Here is a 16823-nt window from a genome sequence, read left to right on the forward strand (position 1 = left end):
AATACCTTGTTTTTTTCTAAGACAGTTTATGGGACTGTTTGGGGTTTTTTTAAATAAAGCTTTTATTTTTAAGTAATCTCTGTACCAAATATGGGGCTTGAACTCACAACCCTGAGATCATGAGTTGCACGCTCCACCGACTGAGCCAGCCAGGCGTCTTTGTGGCTGTTTCATACATGTTCTTTCATTTGAGAAGGGCTGTGATGATGACAGACCCATTCCGGTTGGGGCTGGATGAGGTGGTGGTTAGCCCAAGGTCACAGAACTACCTCGGCAGGGAAAGCCCCCAGCAGGTGTCCCCTCCCACCCCAACCCCAGTTAGCCTCTCCTCTGGACTGAGGAGGCTTGAGTCATCCGGGCAGGTGTTAGATGAGCCAGCTGCAAGACAGCGGTGGGGACAGAGTTTGTCTTAAAGATGCAAAAAAATGGTAATAAAATAGTTAATGTATCTGTCCTTCGTCCTAGGTAGGAGACTGGGTGACTTTTGTGGGGGAAAGAATTTAAACTGGAAGAGTAAATGTTCGCGTTGGCAGTTTGCTAGAAGGAGCCTCTGGCCTCTGTGTTGAGTATCAGTTATGCTGGCCTCATGCTAATTTAACTCTTTCTGGTCCACGCTGTGTACACAAATTCCTTTAAAATCTAGGCGGGGCTGCCTGGGTGGCTCAGTAGGTTGAGCGTCGTCTGACTCTTGGTTTTGGCTCAGGTCATGACCTCAGTGTCATGAGATTGAGCCTCGCATTGGACTCCGCGCTCAGCACAGAGTGCTTGCAATTCTCGCTCCCTCTGCTGCTCCCCTTGCTCCCTCACTCTCTAAACATCAATCAGTCAATCAATCTTTAAAAAAGAACCAAAATCTCCTAGGCCATAAACTGGTGGTGAAACACTTCGTAAGTCAGTCATGGAAGAGGAGTACAGTAAGCAGAAATCAGGAAATCAAGATAACTGCTGCTGGCTTTTTTGTATGTTTGGTTTACTTTTAATTATAGTAAAGTACACACAAAATAAAATTTATCATTTTTAGTGTACGGGTCCAGTAGCGTTATGCATATTCACATTGCTGTACAACCGTGCTTCAGAAGTTTCCATCTTGTGAAACAGGAACTCCGTCCCCAGTCAGCACCACCTCCCCAGCCCCAGCGCCTGGCAGCCTCCATCCTACTCTGTCTCTGGGTTTGGCTGCTCTGGGCACCTCACAGAAGTGGAATCCTATAGCCTGTGGCTGATTTCACCGAGCACGGTGTCCTCAAGGTTCATCCATGTTGTAGCAGGCATCAGGATTTCCTTCCTTTTTGAGGTAGAATGACTGATACTGGATTGCCCATGGTTTGACTTAGTTGGAAGGAAAAGTAACTGGTTTTCTAAAGTCGGCAGACTTTCTGTAAAGGTATGACATGAACATATGCGCTGTTGGCTCATGGATGCCACCAAGTTTCGGGCTTGGGTCATATCCACATGCTCCGACCGTCTACCCTCTCTTGCCCTCTGGTCATGCCAGCTGTCCTGAGGCCTGGCCTGTCTGTAAATTTGAGGCTTTCAATGAAATTCCTGAGTCATTACAGCTGTTTATTTTCCTTCTCTCTGTATTGCCCTTTACCTGAGAGATGCAGTGGATGTTGGTTGCGTCCTTATACCTGTTGTAAAGATCTGACCCCAGATCTTATCAGCTTGGAATTGAGTTTTGTGAACGTTTGCTAAATGTTGGTTTCCAACACCTGAGTTCTTTCTGTTCTGAATCTTTCACATTGTAAGTCACTGGGATTTCCTGGGAGACCAGATGACTCACCCCCATAGGGTGGGGCAGCATGAGACATCTAACCGGTAGGATCTGCACAGGTATGAGGTTGGTAAATGCAGGCCCTTTGACCTTTTAAGTCCGTGGAAGGGAAGGAAACTGCCTTCACTCCCTTGGACAGTTTCCCAGATTTGCACTCTGGAACCCCAAAGCTGTAAATAGCTGTATTCTCTCCAGAGCTGGTAGCAGTTTCTAGAGAGGCATGAGAAAGCTTGGTCCTCCACTTTGCCGCTGCTGCTCCTGTTTTAGCTGGGGCTTGCAGTTAGCTTTTGCAGGTTGTGTGCTTTCAGTTTCATAAAACTTACAGGTCTGTAAAGGGTTTGGCCTTGCTTATTATTATTAGCAGGGGTACTTCTGGCACCAGTGCTCTGCAGGCCCAGGAGCACATCCGGACACTCGGATGCACCCCCTGGCCTGGGTGGGAACGTGGCCCAGGATGTTCTCTCCTGTCTGTTTACCTTCTGCACATGTGGGGAAAAGGAAGGACCTTTCTAGATTCTTGGCCTCACTTCTTAAGAACATTTCCCTGCTGTGTTGGTTTAAATTTGGACCCCTCTTACCCACTGAAAGGCAGAGGCTATATATAAGAAGGGCGATGGTTGGGGATCCCTGGGTGGTGCAGCGGTTCAGCGCCTGCCTTTGGCCCAGGGCGCGATCCTGGAGACCCGGGATCGAATCCCACGTCGGGCTCCCGGTGCATGGAGCCTGCTTCTCCCTCTGCCTATGTCTCTGCCTCTCTCTTTCTCTATCTCTGTGTGATTATCATAAATAAATAAAAATTAAAAAAAAAAGAAGGGCGATGGTTGATGATTATGGTTGGAAAAACAAGGCAAGGGGTGTGTTTTAAAGCGAGGCAGCAGGACCAGCAGGACCTGGTATAGGGGGGTGACCCCGGAGAGCGATGTCTTGGTCCTAAAGCACATCTTTAACGCTCCCGCGGATGTAGGACAGAGTGTGCGTTGTGGCAGGCGGCTGCCTGTGCTCCCGCTGAGCACAAACTGCTCTCAGAACTGCTTTCTCGATTGAACTTCATGGCGGATCGCTGGGCACCTGCTCCGGGCTGCGGGGGAGCGCGGAGCGTCCTTGCCGCCATGTGCTTGTTTATGGGAGCTGCGCCTTTAAGACAGTCCTCCTTTGTATGTGCTGGATGGAGCACATTTCAGCTCTGGGGCTCTGCACTGGTAAAATCTGCAGAGCAACATTTAAATAAAGAAATAAATGGAAGCTTCCCTCGTGTGGCTTTTCTATTCACAGCTGAACACAATGGTCCCTTGTTGTTGCACGCACTTTAATCCTTCGCTGAATTGGAACCCCGCGAGGGAGTGGGGGGGCCCATCCCGGCCTGGCCGCCTGGCTGGCAGGGGGACACCTTGTAAATTAACCTTTGCAGGAGTGAATTCCCGAGGCCTCTGGGCCCTTTGTGCTCGGGCTGCTGCCGCCCTGGTTGCCATTCTTTTCAGGAGAAGGGGGCTTAGCCGCCCTCCTGGCACAGACGTGGGGCTGCAGCACGTGGCAGTCGGGGGAGGGAGGAGCTGTTTGTTTCTCTGCCATCTGGCCCGTCAGCCTATCTCTTACAGTTTAACCCTCATGGCTTCGAGGAGAGGAGGGAAAGCCTCGGCCCTGGGCCGGGCCCTTCCTGGGGGCCCTGCTGTTTATCCAGCCACGCGGGGTGCCAGGTGCCCACGATTGTGTCTTCCTTTCCTGCCCCGGCTGCGGCCTGCCCCATCCTGGGGGTCGCTCACCCCGCTCCCTCCCCAGCCACGGTTTTGATTTCTCTTTGCCCTTAAGTGAAATGAAGCATTTTCTCCACGGCATTTATTTTCCTCCTGGGCAGTGTGCGAGCGAGGGCTTGAAGTGGGGAGGTGACCTTACCTGATGCATCTAAGTGCAAGAGGTACGTGTGTTAGGGTGCTAGATTTTTCCTGGACTCAGGGAAGAATCCCACTAGACAGATGAGATGTAAACCTGCCCTTCTTTAAAAGGAGAAGTTCTCAGATGATTTGCTGAACCATAAGTCAAACAGCGCCGTGATTTAAGGTGGAACACAGAGAGGTTTAGAGATCCTGTGGGTGATGTCAGGAGGCAGCATCAAAGCACATGTGAATAAATGTCTTGTTTATTCCTGCTGCAAATTACCCACACGCCGCTTCCTTCTGACCACCAGGATGTAGAAGGCCCGTCTTTTCTAGGATTAGCATTTTTATTTTTCATTTCTTAAAAGATTTTGTTTATTTGTTTGACAGAGAATGTGCACACAAGCAGGGGGAACAGCAGAGAGAGGGAGAAGCAGGCTCCCCGCTGAGCAGGGAACCTGACATGGGGTCTCGATCCCAGGACCCTGGGATCATGACTCAAGCTGAAGGCAGATGCTCAACCAACTGAGTCACCCAGGCGCCCCTTTGTTTTTCATTTTAAAAGTGCAGTAATGGGACACCTGGGTGGTTTAGTGGTTGAGCGTCTGCCTTCGGCTCGGGGCGGGATCCCGGGGTCCTGGGATGGAGTCCCCGCAAGGAGCCTGCTTCTCCCTCTGCCTGTGTCTCTGCCTCTCTCTCTGTGTCTCTCATGAATAAATAAAATCTTAAGAAAAGTGCAGAAGTATGGGGGGCATCTGGGTGGCTCAGGTCATGATCCTGGGATCCCTGCCTAGTGGGGAGTCTGCTTTTCCTTCTGCCCCCCGCTCCCCGCCCTTCATGCTCTCATGTGCCTCCACTGTCTTTCAAATAAATAAAATCTTTAAAAAGAATGCAATAGTACCTTCATGTATTTTTTTTTAAAGCAAGTATTCAGGAGTTCATAGGCCCCATCTCTCTGTTCCCCACCCACTCCCCAGAAGCAGCCGCTAATAATTAACTTTTTCTGGCTTTTATCTTCTGGTAGGTGCTGCCAAGTGCATATTAATGTTCTCATCCCACTGATGATTTTATCAAAGAGATGGTCTCTTGACCACTTCCACTTCACATTTTCCTCCTTTTCACTCTCTCCCTGTCCACTTTTGATGGCTTACCAGTTTTTGCTTCGTTTTCATTTTAGGAACTTCCATACACATATTTACAACATCATTTTCGTGTTCATTGATCTGTTCTCTCTGTCCCTGCTTTTTTGTAAGCGGGTGCCGTAGGGACCCCCGTCCCTCTGGCCTTCGCCATCGATGACGCATGATTTAAAGTAGCCTTCATGCTTTGTTCACAGATTGACTGGAAAAGTTGACCACTACACAGCACCATTACAAGGATGTGCTTGCTGCTCAGCTGGGAGCCTCTCCCGGGAGCTGCTCCCAGCACTAAGGTCCAGGGGACTCTGCTTTCTTGCCTTCCGCTGAGGGCTGCCCGCCCGGCTGGCTCCTGATTCCTTTTAGTGTTTGTTTCTCTATTTCCAGTGATGCTTTCTGTTCTGTTGAGAGGAAGCCCTGTGGTGCCTTCACACACTGGAAATACTTCTCAGCTGCCTTGCCAGTCCTCCTCTGGGATGAACTGTTTGCAGCCTGTCGGTGGGCTTCCTGCTCTGATCTGGGTTTTCTGTCCACGCACGAGAGCAGAGCGCGTGTCCTCCGTGGGCTCCCGGGGCTGCACCACCCTCGCCCCCGTGTGCACGGCTTCCTCCTCCTGAACGAGCACGGGAGATAAACTGAGTCCTGTGGCTGAAATGATTCCGTCTTGTCCTCCACATTGAGAATGAATTCTAGGGTCAAAATCATGTTTATTTAGACCTCGAAAGCCCCTCCCCCGTCTCACAGTGTCTGCTGTTACACCTGCCACCTCCTTTCTCTTCCTGCTCTCATGGAGGTTGTAGGATCAGCTGGAATCCTCCAACTTCTGAATTTTTACAGTGAATGTGCCTCTGAGTGAGTCCACTTCTGCTTCTATCTTAAGTCTTGTTGCTCTTTATTCTGCAGGAGTGCCTCACCTTTATCTTTTCATCTGTTTTTGACTTGGCGGGGGGGGGGGGGGGCGCAGAGGCTGGAGGACAAAAATATGTTTAATTTCCAGGAGTGTATTGTTTAATTGTCCCTTTTCCAGAGTTTTCTGTTCTTTTGAAGTTTTCCTTTGTTCTGCTCCACGGGTTTTCTGTTCCCTGCCTTGCTGCTTCTCATTTGGTCTGTAGGCTCGGCCATCTCTGTGGGTGTAAGAAAGGCGCGGTGGACAGGTTAAATGGGAGCTCCGTGGGGTGGGGTGGGGTGGGGGCGTGTGTGCAGCGAGGCTGTGCTTTAGCCTGGCTGGACTGAACCTGCTTCGCTGTAGGGCAGTCCCAGGTCTCCCAGCCTAGCTGCTCTGCTCAGTTCTTTTGTTTGGCCTCAGGTAAATACACATTCAGAGCCTTTGGTGTGTCAGGCACTGTGCTGGGCACTGCAGACGTGGCAGTGATAGGTGCACGAGGCCCCCACTGCCGTGGAGTTTGCCTTCCAGGAGGAGGAGTTGGCACTCTGCTTCTCTGCCCCAGAAGTTTGTTGAAATCATTTTTGCCAGCGGCCCTGCTTCCTGTACTTGACATGGTAGGTTGATAGCTTTTTTAAAAATTCCTCTACTGTTTCTACAATAGTATCTTGGAAGGTAGAGGATCGGCAGCACATTCTGAGTTTGTAACACAGAAACTATAGATTGTGACCCTCTAGACAAATGGCCGTGTGTGATTGTGATCCCAGACTGGTTGGGTGCTGAGGTTCTCGCAAGAAAGCAACCACAGAGATTTTCCAATCTGGAATGAGAAACATTGGCTTCCCGGGGCACACAGCAATCTAGAGATGTAAATTTTCTACATGCTGGGTCTGTTTTTCATCAGCCTCATTCCGAGGGCCTTAATCTTACCTCTGCTCGATTAGGGACCCGTTGATCTGATTAAGCCGACTCTGTGGCTTCAAAACCAAAGCCTGATTATTCTCCCCTATGGAACAGCTATTAAAAATGAACTATTGCCTCAAATTTTCAACACCGTGTTATATTAGAATGAACATTTGTCTTCTAGAACCTCAGGAAATTATTTCTTAAAGAGATCTTCTAGTCTTCATGGACTAGAAATTCTTCTCTGTGAAATCCAGAAAAACCAGAATTAATTCCTTCAGGTGTGCTTTTCTTGAGAATGGAGTCTGCATTGGGAGAGTCTGTGTTGTTTCTCAGGGTGGTGTTCACTCTAACTGAGCTGATTTGTCCCCAGTCCAGCACTGGTGACTGTTCCCTCAGAGTTCCCCGGGATGCGGTGAGGTCACTCCTGGAAGGTGACCTGGACTGGAATCCCCCAGCCTCTGACATGGGTGCTTCCTTACTGTAGGACTCAGTGAATTAGTTAGGCTGTGACATCACAGCCATTGTGAAGAACATGAAGGGTAAGATTGAAAATGTCAGTGGATGTCACACAAAGAAGGTGCGTTTCTGGTACTGTTGTGTATGGAGAAGATCGGGTCGAGGTAGCAAATGCGTTCTGTAGTGTGTCTTGGAGAAGTTTAAGACACTTTTCGAGAGAAGATTGGGGGGGAACATTGGGGCACTTGGGTGGCTCAGTCAGTTGAGTGTCCAACTCTTGGTCTCAGCTCAGATCTTGATCTCAGGGTTGTGGGTTCAGGCCCCACGTCCAGCTCCATGCTGGGTGTGCAGCCTACTTAAAAAAAAAAAAAAAAAAGCCAGGTTACCTAAGGGAGGTAATTCACCTGTGCTGTAGACATCACTGTTGTCAGTTGTTTCTACCCTCTTTTATTGTCTTCCATGATTTTTATGAAATACTTGGGGAAAGTCTCCAAGTGCAATAAAGTCTCAGTGAGAAAGGGAGCCACGGGTCCAAGCTTGTAGGCAGAGCTGTTGTTGTTCCAGCTCCGTGCTGTCCAGTAGAAATATAGTAAGAGGGGGCCGGGTGGCTCAGCGGTTGAGCCTCTGCCTTCTGCCCAGGGTGTGATCCCGGGGTCCTGGCATCGAGTCCTGCATCGGGCTCCCTGCAGGGAGCCTGCTTCTCCCTCTGCCTGTGTCCCTGCCTCTCTCTGTGTCTCTCATGAATAAATATATGTTTTTTTTTTTTAAAAAAAGAAAGAAATATAGTAAGAGTCACAAAATGCAGCGTTACTTCCCATGGCCCAAGTGACATCAGCTGAGATAGGATATTTTATTTATCAAGTAATGAGTTTAATGTGTGATCAGTATAAAATATTCAGGAGCTATGTTACCTTTTCATGTAGAGTCTGGCGGGTATTTTACACACATAGTCCATCTCGAACTGGTCTAGTCACATCTCAGGTGCTTAGTAGCCACCTGTGGCCTGTGCCGTGAGGTGCGGTTCTAACTTGTCCAGGCGCCACCCGGGTGGAGAAGCATCCCTGTGTTGCCCCCTCCATCAGGCCACGTGGGTGCCTTTTGCTCTTGCCCCGCAGGAAACAGGAGCCAAGGCTCTGCGGCTCCCGCGTTCCCCGCTGGACTCTGTCCTTACGGCGGCCTGCGGAGCGCGTGGAGCCTTGGGCCGAGGGGCTGCCTGGGGCAGGGCGCCCCTGCTTGCTCCTGGTGGGTTGGAGCCAGGATTCGAACCCCGGTTTTCCCGACCCCCTGCCTTTCCCCAGCACATTCGGAAGGGCCCTGCGAGGGGGCTTCTGTCCAAGCCCCTGTGCGTGTCGGGGGAGGAAGTGTTGCGTGGGGAGAACTGGGAACTCAGTGACTCTGAGGAGGAGAGTGCAGGAAAACACAGCGGGAGGCGTGCAAAGCCTGGGGGATGTCTCCGTCACCCGTCCTCAGAGTTAGTCCTCAGAGTTAAGCGCTCAGGTGGGGCGTCTCCTTCTGGACTTGCCCCCCTGCGCGTGTGTAGTCTGTCCCCTCCCCACTTACGGGTATCGTGGACGTGGTTGTGGATCGGGGTGGGCCCAGTGCGGGGGCCTCCAGTGTCCCCGCCGCAAGGGCTGAGGATGGCCAGGCTCGGCTGACAGTCCCCTTTTATCCCTGGCCAACCTCATTTGACCTCAGGCTGCCTTTTCTCTCTTGTTTCCATGGCAAGTGCGCCTTCAGCAGAGCTTTTCTCTGAGAGCAGGGCGCTTGCTTCCTTTGGTGAAGCTGATGGAGAACAGGAGCCAGAGCTGTCCCCATTTCCAAAATGGGCTTCTAGTTTCTTCCGTGGTGTCCTTGTCCTTTTGTGGTCTCCGGAGTCTGTTTATTTCTGGTGAGAGAAAGCTTTCTTAGTAACATTTCCCTCCTTTCTTGCAGTTCCCAGTGACCTGACGGCAGAGGAGCGTCAGGAACTGGAGAATATCCGGCGGAGAAAGCAGGAGCTGCTGGCCGACATTCAGGTAGGAGGTCACAGCAGGGACGCCCGCCCTGTCCTTTACAGAGAGGCGCCTTCTGAGCTGACCCCGCCCCAGCTCTGAGGACAGTGGAGTCATGCGGGTCTCACCGGTGAGAAGATGGAATCCTAGGTCGGGTGGTCGTGAACCCTCCCCTAGCTGGTCAGTTGTCACAACTAGGTGACCCGGGCCCTCTGACTCCCAGGCGGGGTTCTCACTACCGAGTGGGGTGTGGGTGAGGGCTCAGGGGCTTGGAACACGGACTTCGGGTGAAGCTGGACCCACGTCCGTCCTGGCTCTCAGCCCCTTGCTGGAGGAGCGATCTCAGATAAAAGGAATCGGGTCCTTTGAACATCAGTTCCTTCAGCTGTAAGATGACGAGTGAAAGCACCTGTTGATGGGTTGATGGCATCAGGGGTAAATGAGGCCCTGTTCCTACAGGACTTAGCGTCTCTGCTCGTCCCTGTGAGATATTTAAGCAGCAGGCGCTGTTTCATCAGTGTTTCTGAGATCCTTTGTGGAGCTGTGAAGCTTTGTAGGACAGAAGTCATAGAAGCCATTGGTTGGATTATTTTAGCCCTTAGGGCAGCCGATGTTATTCTTGTAGAATTCTTTGTAAAACATTTGGGAGCTCGGGGCTGGGGAGAGGAGGGCAGGGACCTACTCTGGGACCCCAAAGCTGCAGAGAGTGGAAAGGAAAGACTTACTGTGCTGTTGACTTCAGTATAATTTGATCACTTGCCCTAATCCTTTGATTCCTCTTTGGAAATCTTAGCAGTTCTTCACCCCAGGCCCCCTCCGCCGTGACCGTGACCCTCCATTCTGAGGGTCGGCCTTACCCACGAAAGGGGCTGAGGAGAGGCAGGAGCTCGGGTTGACCATTCCCCTTGCCAGCCGCTTGGCGGCACTGTTGGCCCGGCCCAGCCCAGGCACCGCGGCCGGGCAGGCTGGGCGTGTGTCCTTCCTCCTGAGCCTTCTCACACTGGCTTAGCGAGCTACAGGGATGCTCCGATCCACTGTCGCAGCGCAGCCATCTCAGTAAAAAAATACGTATTTTACATGGTGTGTATGATTATAAGTTTCTTCCCTAGACTGTGATCCTTGAGGTCAGGAGCTATCTTTCTCACCTGTGTATTCCTCGGAATGTTTACTATCCGGTAGGACCTCAACAAATATTTGTTAAACAGATGAATTTTCTGGAATGTTAAAGACTTTTTTTCTGGTTTGCCTTATTTTGTTTCGTTTTGCTTTGCTTTATCTTGTTTTTGCTTGGAGGGAGTTCTGTGAGCTGTTAGAGGGGCTCCTCTCGCTTGCATCGGCCCCCCTGGTAATTCTGGATTATCTGTTTTGTAGAGGCTCAAGGATGAGATAGCAGAGGTAGCTAATGAAATTGAAAACCTCGGGTCCACAGAAGAAAGGTGAGTTCACCCAGCTGCCGGCTGCGTATTGTGGCTGGGGCCTCCCGAGCTCCTGGCCTGTGCTTGCAGCATGTGGCCAGGGAAGTGTGCTTTCTGCCCTCAGTCCCTAGCAAGCACGCATGGCTCTGTGTTTCCTGTCCTCCCCTCTTTCATATCATTGCAGACATCAAAGCAGAAAACTGAAGGCCCCCAGAGCCTGGAACAGCCCTTAAACGACTGTGTGACCTGGTGTTTCTTCCCTTTGCTGTCCACTGTGTTTGCATTTTAGAGTTTGTGCTTGTCCTTAATGTCAAAAGCTTAATGCTGCTCGCACCATTTCTGAAGGCCGGAGCGCCCAGTGTTTTTGGGTGCGGATGCCATAGGGGGCTCGCCTGTGCCTCCCCTGAGCTTGGGAGCAGAGCTTGGACATGGCATTCTAGTGCAACACTGCGAGAAGTGCTTGCAGGTTAATGGCATGAACGTCAGTGACCTCCAGAGTTTAGTTTTGAATGGGGTTCCCAGACCGTTTTCTAAGTACTTAATGCACTAACTGGGCTGTTTCTAACTCACTACATGTCTGTATTTTTGTAAGCCTAAGTCCCCTGTCTGGCTTCCTAAGACCATTTGAGTTTGTTATTTTAAGCGGGTATGGGCGGTGCCTTTAGGGCTTAGTGAAGCCAGGCGGTCTGCGGAGAATGGCCAGCTCATCACTGCCGGGCTCCGTATTGTCAGTTTGGGATTACAGCCTTTTTACCTTACATTTTTAAAAATTGTAGCTTTAAAACAGTGAAAACATTGGAGTTTAATCAAACTTTAAAGCTTCTGTGCTTAAAGATACTATGAAAAGAAACAGGTAAGCCACAGACAAGGAGAAACATTTGCAATAGTGTGTCTGAAAAAGGACTTGCATCCAGAACACATGTGACTCAGTGATAAGGCCCAGACTGAGAGTGGGCCCAGGGTCCCTGGTGTCGGTGAGTGCCGGCGCTCGGGAGCGGCACTTTCTTGTCATGTGACACACGCGCCCGTGCCATGGCCAGCAGTTCTGTGCCCAGGTGTTCACTTGGGAGAGATGAAAGCACGCCCAGGGAAAGAATGTGCAGTGGTGCTTATGGCATTCTCACTTCTCCCCGCCCCAGCTGTAGGCGGCTGGAATGCCAGCCGGTGGGCACGGGCCGGGCTGGTCGAGGTCACAGGCCGGTCACTCACATGTCACTCACACAGCACATCCTTGCTGGGTGGTAAAAACGTTCTGCATCTGGTTGTGGTGATAGCTGCATAACTCCATAAGCTTATTAAAATCGTTCAAGTATACAATTAAGATGGGCATATTGTTATGATATGTACGTGATACCTTAATAAAGTTTTTTTTTTTTTAATCATGTTAAAAGAGAAGCACGGAGTAAAAGGAACAAACAAACCTGGGGAGGGGATCAGGCTTTCAGCTGACCTTCCACACTTAGACCTAAGTACACCTGTGCTTCCCTGATAGCACTTTCAAAAATCTCTACAAGTCCGTGGGTGCAAGCGGGAATGATACTAGGCTTTCACAGCTTCCTGACTGCCTGGAGTACTAACATGGCTGTGGTGGTTGTTTTACAGGAAAAACATGCAGAGGAACAAACAGGTAGCCATGGGCAGGAAAAAATTTAACATGGACCCTAAAAAGGTGAGTGGAGAGGGTGCTACTGGGGGCCTCGGGCTTTAAATAAGGTGAAAGATTTATACGATCTGAAGAGAAACCAGAGTATTCAGGCTTTAAGATGGGACGTCTGCAACGCTCAGATGGAGCCCAGTAGTGCCCGTCACAGCTTCCTGCCCTTCTGTGGAGCACACGTCCCAGTGTCACGTCCTCTGCCCTGGCTCCTCAGCTGGGACTCCCCTAACCCTTCATGTCCATTGCCGAGTATTTATTAGATACTTGCTGTGTGTCCTTCCTCTGCCCTTTCCCCTCCTTTCTAGAGGTTTCTAGGGTGTGAGTGTCATCGGCAACCTTGATGTCTCTTCTAGGGGATCCAATTCTTAATAGAGAATGACCTGCTGAAGAATACCTGTGAAGACATCGCCCAGTTCTTGTACAAAGGGGAAGGCCTCAACAAAACCGCCATTGGTGACTACCTTGGGGAGAGGTAAGGCCTCAGGAGAAAGGAGCGGGTTGTCAGGAGTTCCGGTGTGCTCCAAGTCCCCAAAGAGAGCGCTGTCCTCGGGCAGCTGGGTTCTGTCCTCAGTTGGTGCTGAGGGGGGCTGTACTGGCAAACGGTGCCTGGTGGGGACCTCGCCGTGTATGGAGTGTGTGGGGCTGCGGGACTCGGCTTGGAGAGTGCCTGGCTGGGGCTGGAAGCTTGGATTCTCAGGCTCAGTTTCTGACTTCCACCCCCACCCCCATCTTTGTTTTTCTTGCTAGAGACGAGTTTAATATCCAGGTTCTTCATGCATTTGTGGAGTTACATGAGTTCACTGACCTTAACCTTGTCCAGGCACTACGGTGAGTGTGTTTGGGGATGGTGCCCTGGGAGGTGGGAGAGGCACATCTCTGTGCCAGGTCTGTCCTATGTGGCGTTTTGGTGAAGGGATGTCTCTGGGGGCCCGTGTTGAGCATCCTTAAGTATGTTGTATGTTGAAGGAAAGTGGCCTAAGAGCCTGTGCCCGAGAGGACTGGATGGTTAACGAGAACTGAATAACAACCCCCATCCTGAAGGCAAATTTCACAAAACTCTTCCTCATGTCTTTTAATAGGAAATTTCATTGGGAAATTGGTGTATGTTTAAATTTGGAAATTTTTTCTAGTTTTCAGTGTAGAAAACCCTTTAATCCTCTGCCCTAGAATAGGAATTCAGTAGCTGTTCACTTCATTTTAGGAAAGTAAATTTACATTTTTTACTAAATCTTTTTTCTTTTTTTTTTAAGATTTATTTATTTGAGAGTGCAGGCACACACACATGCAAAGGCAGGTGAGGGGCAGAGGCAGAGGAAATGAGAGTCCCAAGCAGACTCCACACTTAGCATGGAGCCATAGGCAGGGCTCGATCTCATGACACATCAGCCAAAACCAAGAGTCAGATCCAACCAACTGAGCCATCCATGTGCCCCCATTTTTACAAAATCTTTGGAGACATTGTCCTCCAGTGTCCTGGCTGCTGGGGGGTGTCAACAGCACCATCTTTTGTGTTGCTATTTGGGTAGGTGAAAATAATGCACAATGAGACCTATTGGCCATGGTCCCTCTTTGACTTAAAGGGATCAATTGTGAATGCTTTGATAGAAAATCTTCTTTTTCCACCACCTCATCTTATTTTCCAGAGATGAGAGCTCATGAACGTGAGCATTATTTCTATTTCAGTCTTGTATATTAATCTGAAGAGGAGAATCATTCTGTTATACAGGAAAATCTTAATTTTTCACTTTCCCTTAAGCACTTTACCTTCGACTAAGAGAACAGTGATGTAGAGCTGTAGTTTGCACCCGCTAAGAGCTGCGGGAGCAGAAGCCCAATGCCAGTGGGTCCCCCTTTTGCACTTGCGTATTAAAATCCATGGGAAATGTAACAACCATTCCTGGAGAAGGGAGTGGTGTCCCTGAGCCCCAGCCCAGTAACATACCTGTCCTCACCACTCAGGCAGTTCCTGTGGAGCTTCCGGCTACCGGGAGAGGCCCAGAAGATTGACCGGATGATGGAGGCATTTGCACAGCGCTACTGCCAGTGTAATAATGGGGTGTTCCAGTCCACAGGTAGGGCAGCCGTGTGCCCCACTGATGGCCAGCATTTCCCACGAAAGTCTCTCTCGGCGCTAGATAGTTTCCAGAACAACAGGGCCTGGGTTCATGCCAAGAACAGTGATTTAAGTGGTAGTTATAATAGTAAAATGTTGGGAATGATCCAGAAGTCCAGGGAGTAGGAATAAGGGGGTGGGAATGTAAGTTGTAGTAGCTGTTAGGCAATGTGCAACTATTAAAAATCCTGTCCTTCATCTCTGTGGCTTACTCGTTTTACAACTAGAATTCTGAAAAGTACAACATAGGAGGTACAGTCGGTGATACTGTAGTAACGCCGAGTGGTGATGGGTGGTGGGCTCATTTATGGTGGTGAGCACGGAGTAATGTACGAGGTGGTTGAGGCAACATGTATACACCTGAAACTAACGTCATGTTGTGTGTCTACCATACTTGAATTTAAAAAAGAATTTCGGGCAGCCCAGGTGGCTCAGCGATTTGGTGCCGCCTTCAGCCCAGGGCCTGATCCTGGGGACCTGGGATCGAGTCCCACGTCGGGCTCCCTGCATGGAGCCTGCTTCTCTCTCTGCCTGTGTCTCTGTCTCTGTCTCTCTCTCTCTATCTCTCTGTCTCTCATGAATAAATAAATAAAATCTTAAAAAATAATAAAATAAAGAATTTATAAAACAAAAAATTTGTATTTAAGAGGAGGCTTTATTGACATGAGGAAAATGCTGATAAGGTTAGCAAAAAAGCAGGATCAAAACTATGTTTCTGCTTTGATTCCAGTTTTGTTAGAGTGTGCATCTGTGAGATGCATTTGTGATGTGCTGCACTGGGCACATTTGTGTAAGGAAACAAAATAAGTCATTAGCAGGTAGAGGGATCATAGGTATTTGGTATGTTCTTTTTTACACATTGTGTCGTTCTCCAGGTTGCCTGCTGCGTTCTCCTTTTGCAATCTGAAAAATAATCACCTTTAAGTCTTGAATACTTGATGCACTTATTTGTGCCTGGACCTCTTTAGTCAGCAGCAGTCAGTAGTGTGCATTGAGAAGGCATCCCGATGCGTGGATTTGTCTCATCCTTTTGAGAGCATGGCTTTTAGTTTGATTTCATGGGACATTTCTTGGTCCTTCTGGCCAGATGTTTCTGATCCTCTTTTTGCTTTTCTCTTTAGACACTTGTTACGTCCTCTCATTTGCCATCATCATGTTGAACACCAGCCTGCACAACCCCAATGTCAAGGATAAGCCCACTGTGGAAAGGTTCATCGCCATGAATCGTGGCATCAATGATGGGGGGGACCTGCCCGAGGAGCTGCTCCGGGTGAGCGCACTCTAGCCCAGGTGGTGGTGAACATGGGACAAGAGTGAGACATATGGCCCACCCATGGTCTGCTCATAAAATTTCTTTAATTATATAAAGTCCATTAAGAAAGTAGTCATGAGGCCCAGCAAGGGAATCAGGAGGGGAAAGTGGTTTATAAGTCTGAAACAAAGTGTGAGAGGAAGTCAGGCTGCTTTCTTTTCTTTCTTAATTATCCATTAGGCATCTTATTCATTTTGTCTCTGCGAGCTGCCCGAAGGCAGAACTGGTCCTGTTCTTCTGTTCGCAGTGCCTGACAAATCATGGCACATAACCTGTGCTTACTGAATGAATGAAGAGAAAGGGGAGGGAGAAGAGATGTTTCTAGAACCAGAGACATGCAATGTCGTCTTTTATCCCAGAATCTGTATGAGAGCATAAAAAACGAACCCTTTAAAATCCCAGAAGATGATGGGAATGACCTCACTCACACTTTCTTCAATCCAGACCGGGAAGGCTGGCTATTGAAACTCGGTAAGTAACGCACTCTGGTCAGGGCTCCTGATGCAGAAACAGAAAGAAAGGATGCGTGCGTGCACTCGCACATCCATGCGCTGTGGGAAAGTGGGGTTGGTGACAGGAGGCACTATGGAGAGACTCTGGGATGAACTGCTAGTGTTCTGGTGAGATCCACCTCCACAGTTAGTGCCCCGCGGCATATACAGATACTGCTGGGTGCAGACTCACTCTGCATAAACACTGCTCCCATGGGTTCACACTCCACATTTTTACTCTGCAGTTGATTAGCCAGGTTTCATTTCAAGGCGGTTCCCCGAGAACCTGGTCCTGGTCCTTTCTCTGCCCTCTTCGTCCCTGGGAGGGTGGCCAGCCGTGTCCATCTCTCTACTTCCCATCACACAGATTTATATCTGGCGCTCCCGCCCCCCCACCCCAGTGCATCATCACTTCCTTCTGCATCTGGCTCCCCACAGGCAGTATGCATGGCAAACCTGAGCCCTTGGCTGCAATGCGACCCACAGCGCTCTTACTCATTCTCGGGCAGTGGTTCCCCACCCCACCCCCAACCTCCTTTCCAATCCGAATCAGCCACTTTGATGATTTTGTTCATTCAGAAAAAAAAAAAACATATATATATATATATATATATTCCTCTTCCCTCGGCCAAAAGTGAGCTTATGTTGCTGAAATTTGTAATCATGCCTTATATGGAGGTGATAGAATAACCAAAAGGAACGTTTGTGCCCATGTGTGATTATTTCATTAATTATTCCAAAACACAGAGAGCCCCTGGACATAATCGGCACTTTTTTGGCCCTGGGGGGAGAATACGTTCCTCTTTTCTTCTGCCTTG

The 16823-nt window shown here is 49.5% G+C and overlaps 1 protein-coding gene across 10 annotated transcripts in view; it reads left to right on the forward strand.

Moving 5' to 3' along the window:
* CYTH1 (cytohesin 1) overlaps positions 1 to 16823 on the forward strand; it is a 77806-nt gene that overhangs the window by 49588 nt on the left and 11395 nt on the right. For 3 of the 10 annotated variants that reach the window (XM_072746497.1, XM_072746502.1, XM_025999869.2), the window contains exons 2-10: positions 8959 to 9041; positions 10127 to 10192; positions 10389 to 10453; positions 12035 to 12101; positions 12443 to 12561; positions 12837 to 12917; positions 14049 to 14161; positions 15324 to 15472; positions 15874 to 15986. In XM_072746497.1, the coding sequence (XP_072602598.1) occupies positions 8959 to 9041; positions 10127 to 10192; positions 10389 to 10453; positions 12035 to 12101; positions 12443 to 12561; positions 12837 to 12917; positions 14049 to 14161; positions 15324 to 15472; positions 15874 to 15986 (856 nt within the window). Of the gene's footprint in view, positions 1 to 8958; positions 9148 to 10126; positions 10193 to 10388; positions 10454 to 12034; positions 12102 to 12442; positions 12562 to 12836; positions 12918 to 14048; positions 14162 to 15323; positions 15473 to 15873; positions 15987 to 16823 lie in introns of all 10 variants that reach the window. The other 7 variants (XM_072746498.1, XM_025999866.2, XM_072746500.1 and 4 more) reach the window with 4 other exon arrangements.

The sequence above is a fragment of the Vulpes vulpes genome, chromosome 2, assembly GCF_048418805.1.
Source record: "Vulpes vulpes isolate BD-2025 chromosome 2, VulVul3, whole genome shotgun sequence".
NCBI lineage: Eukaryota > Metazoa > Chordata > Mammalia > Carnivora > Canidae > Vulpes > Vulpes vulpes.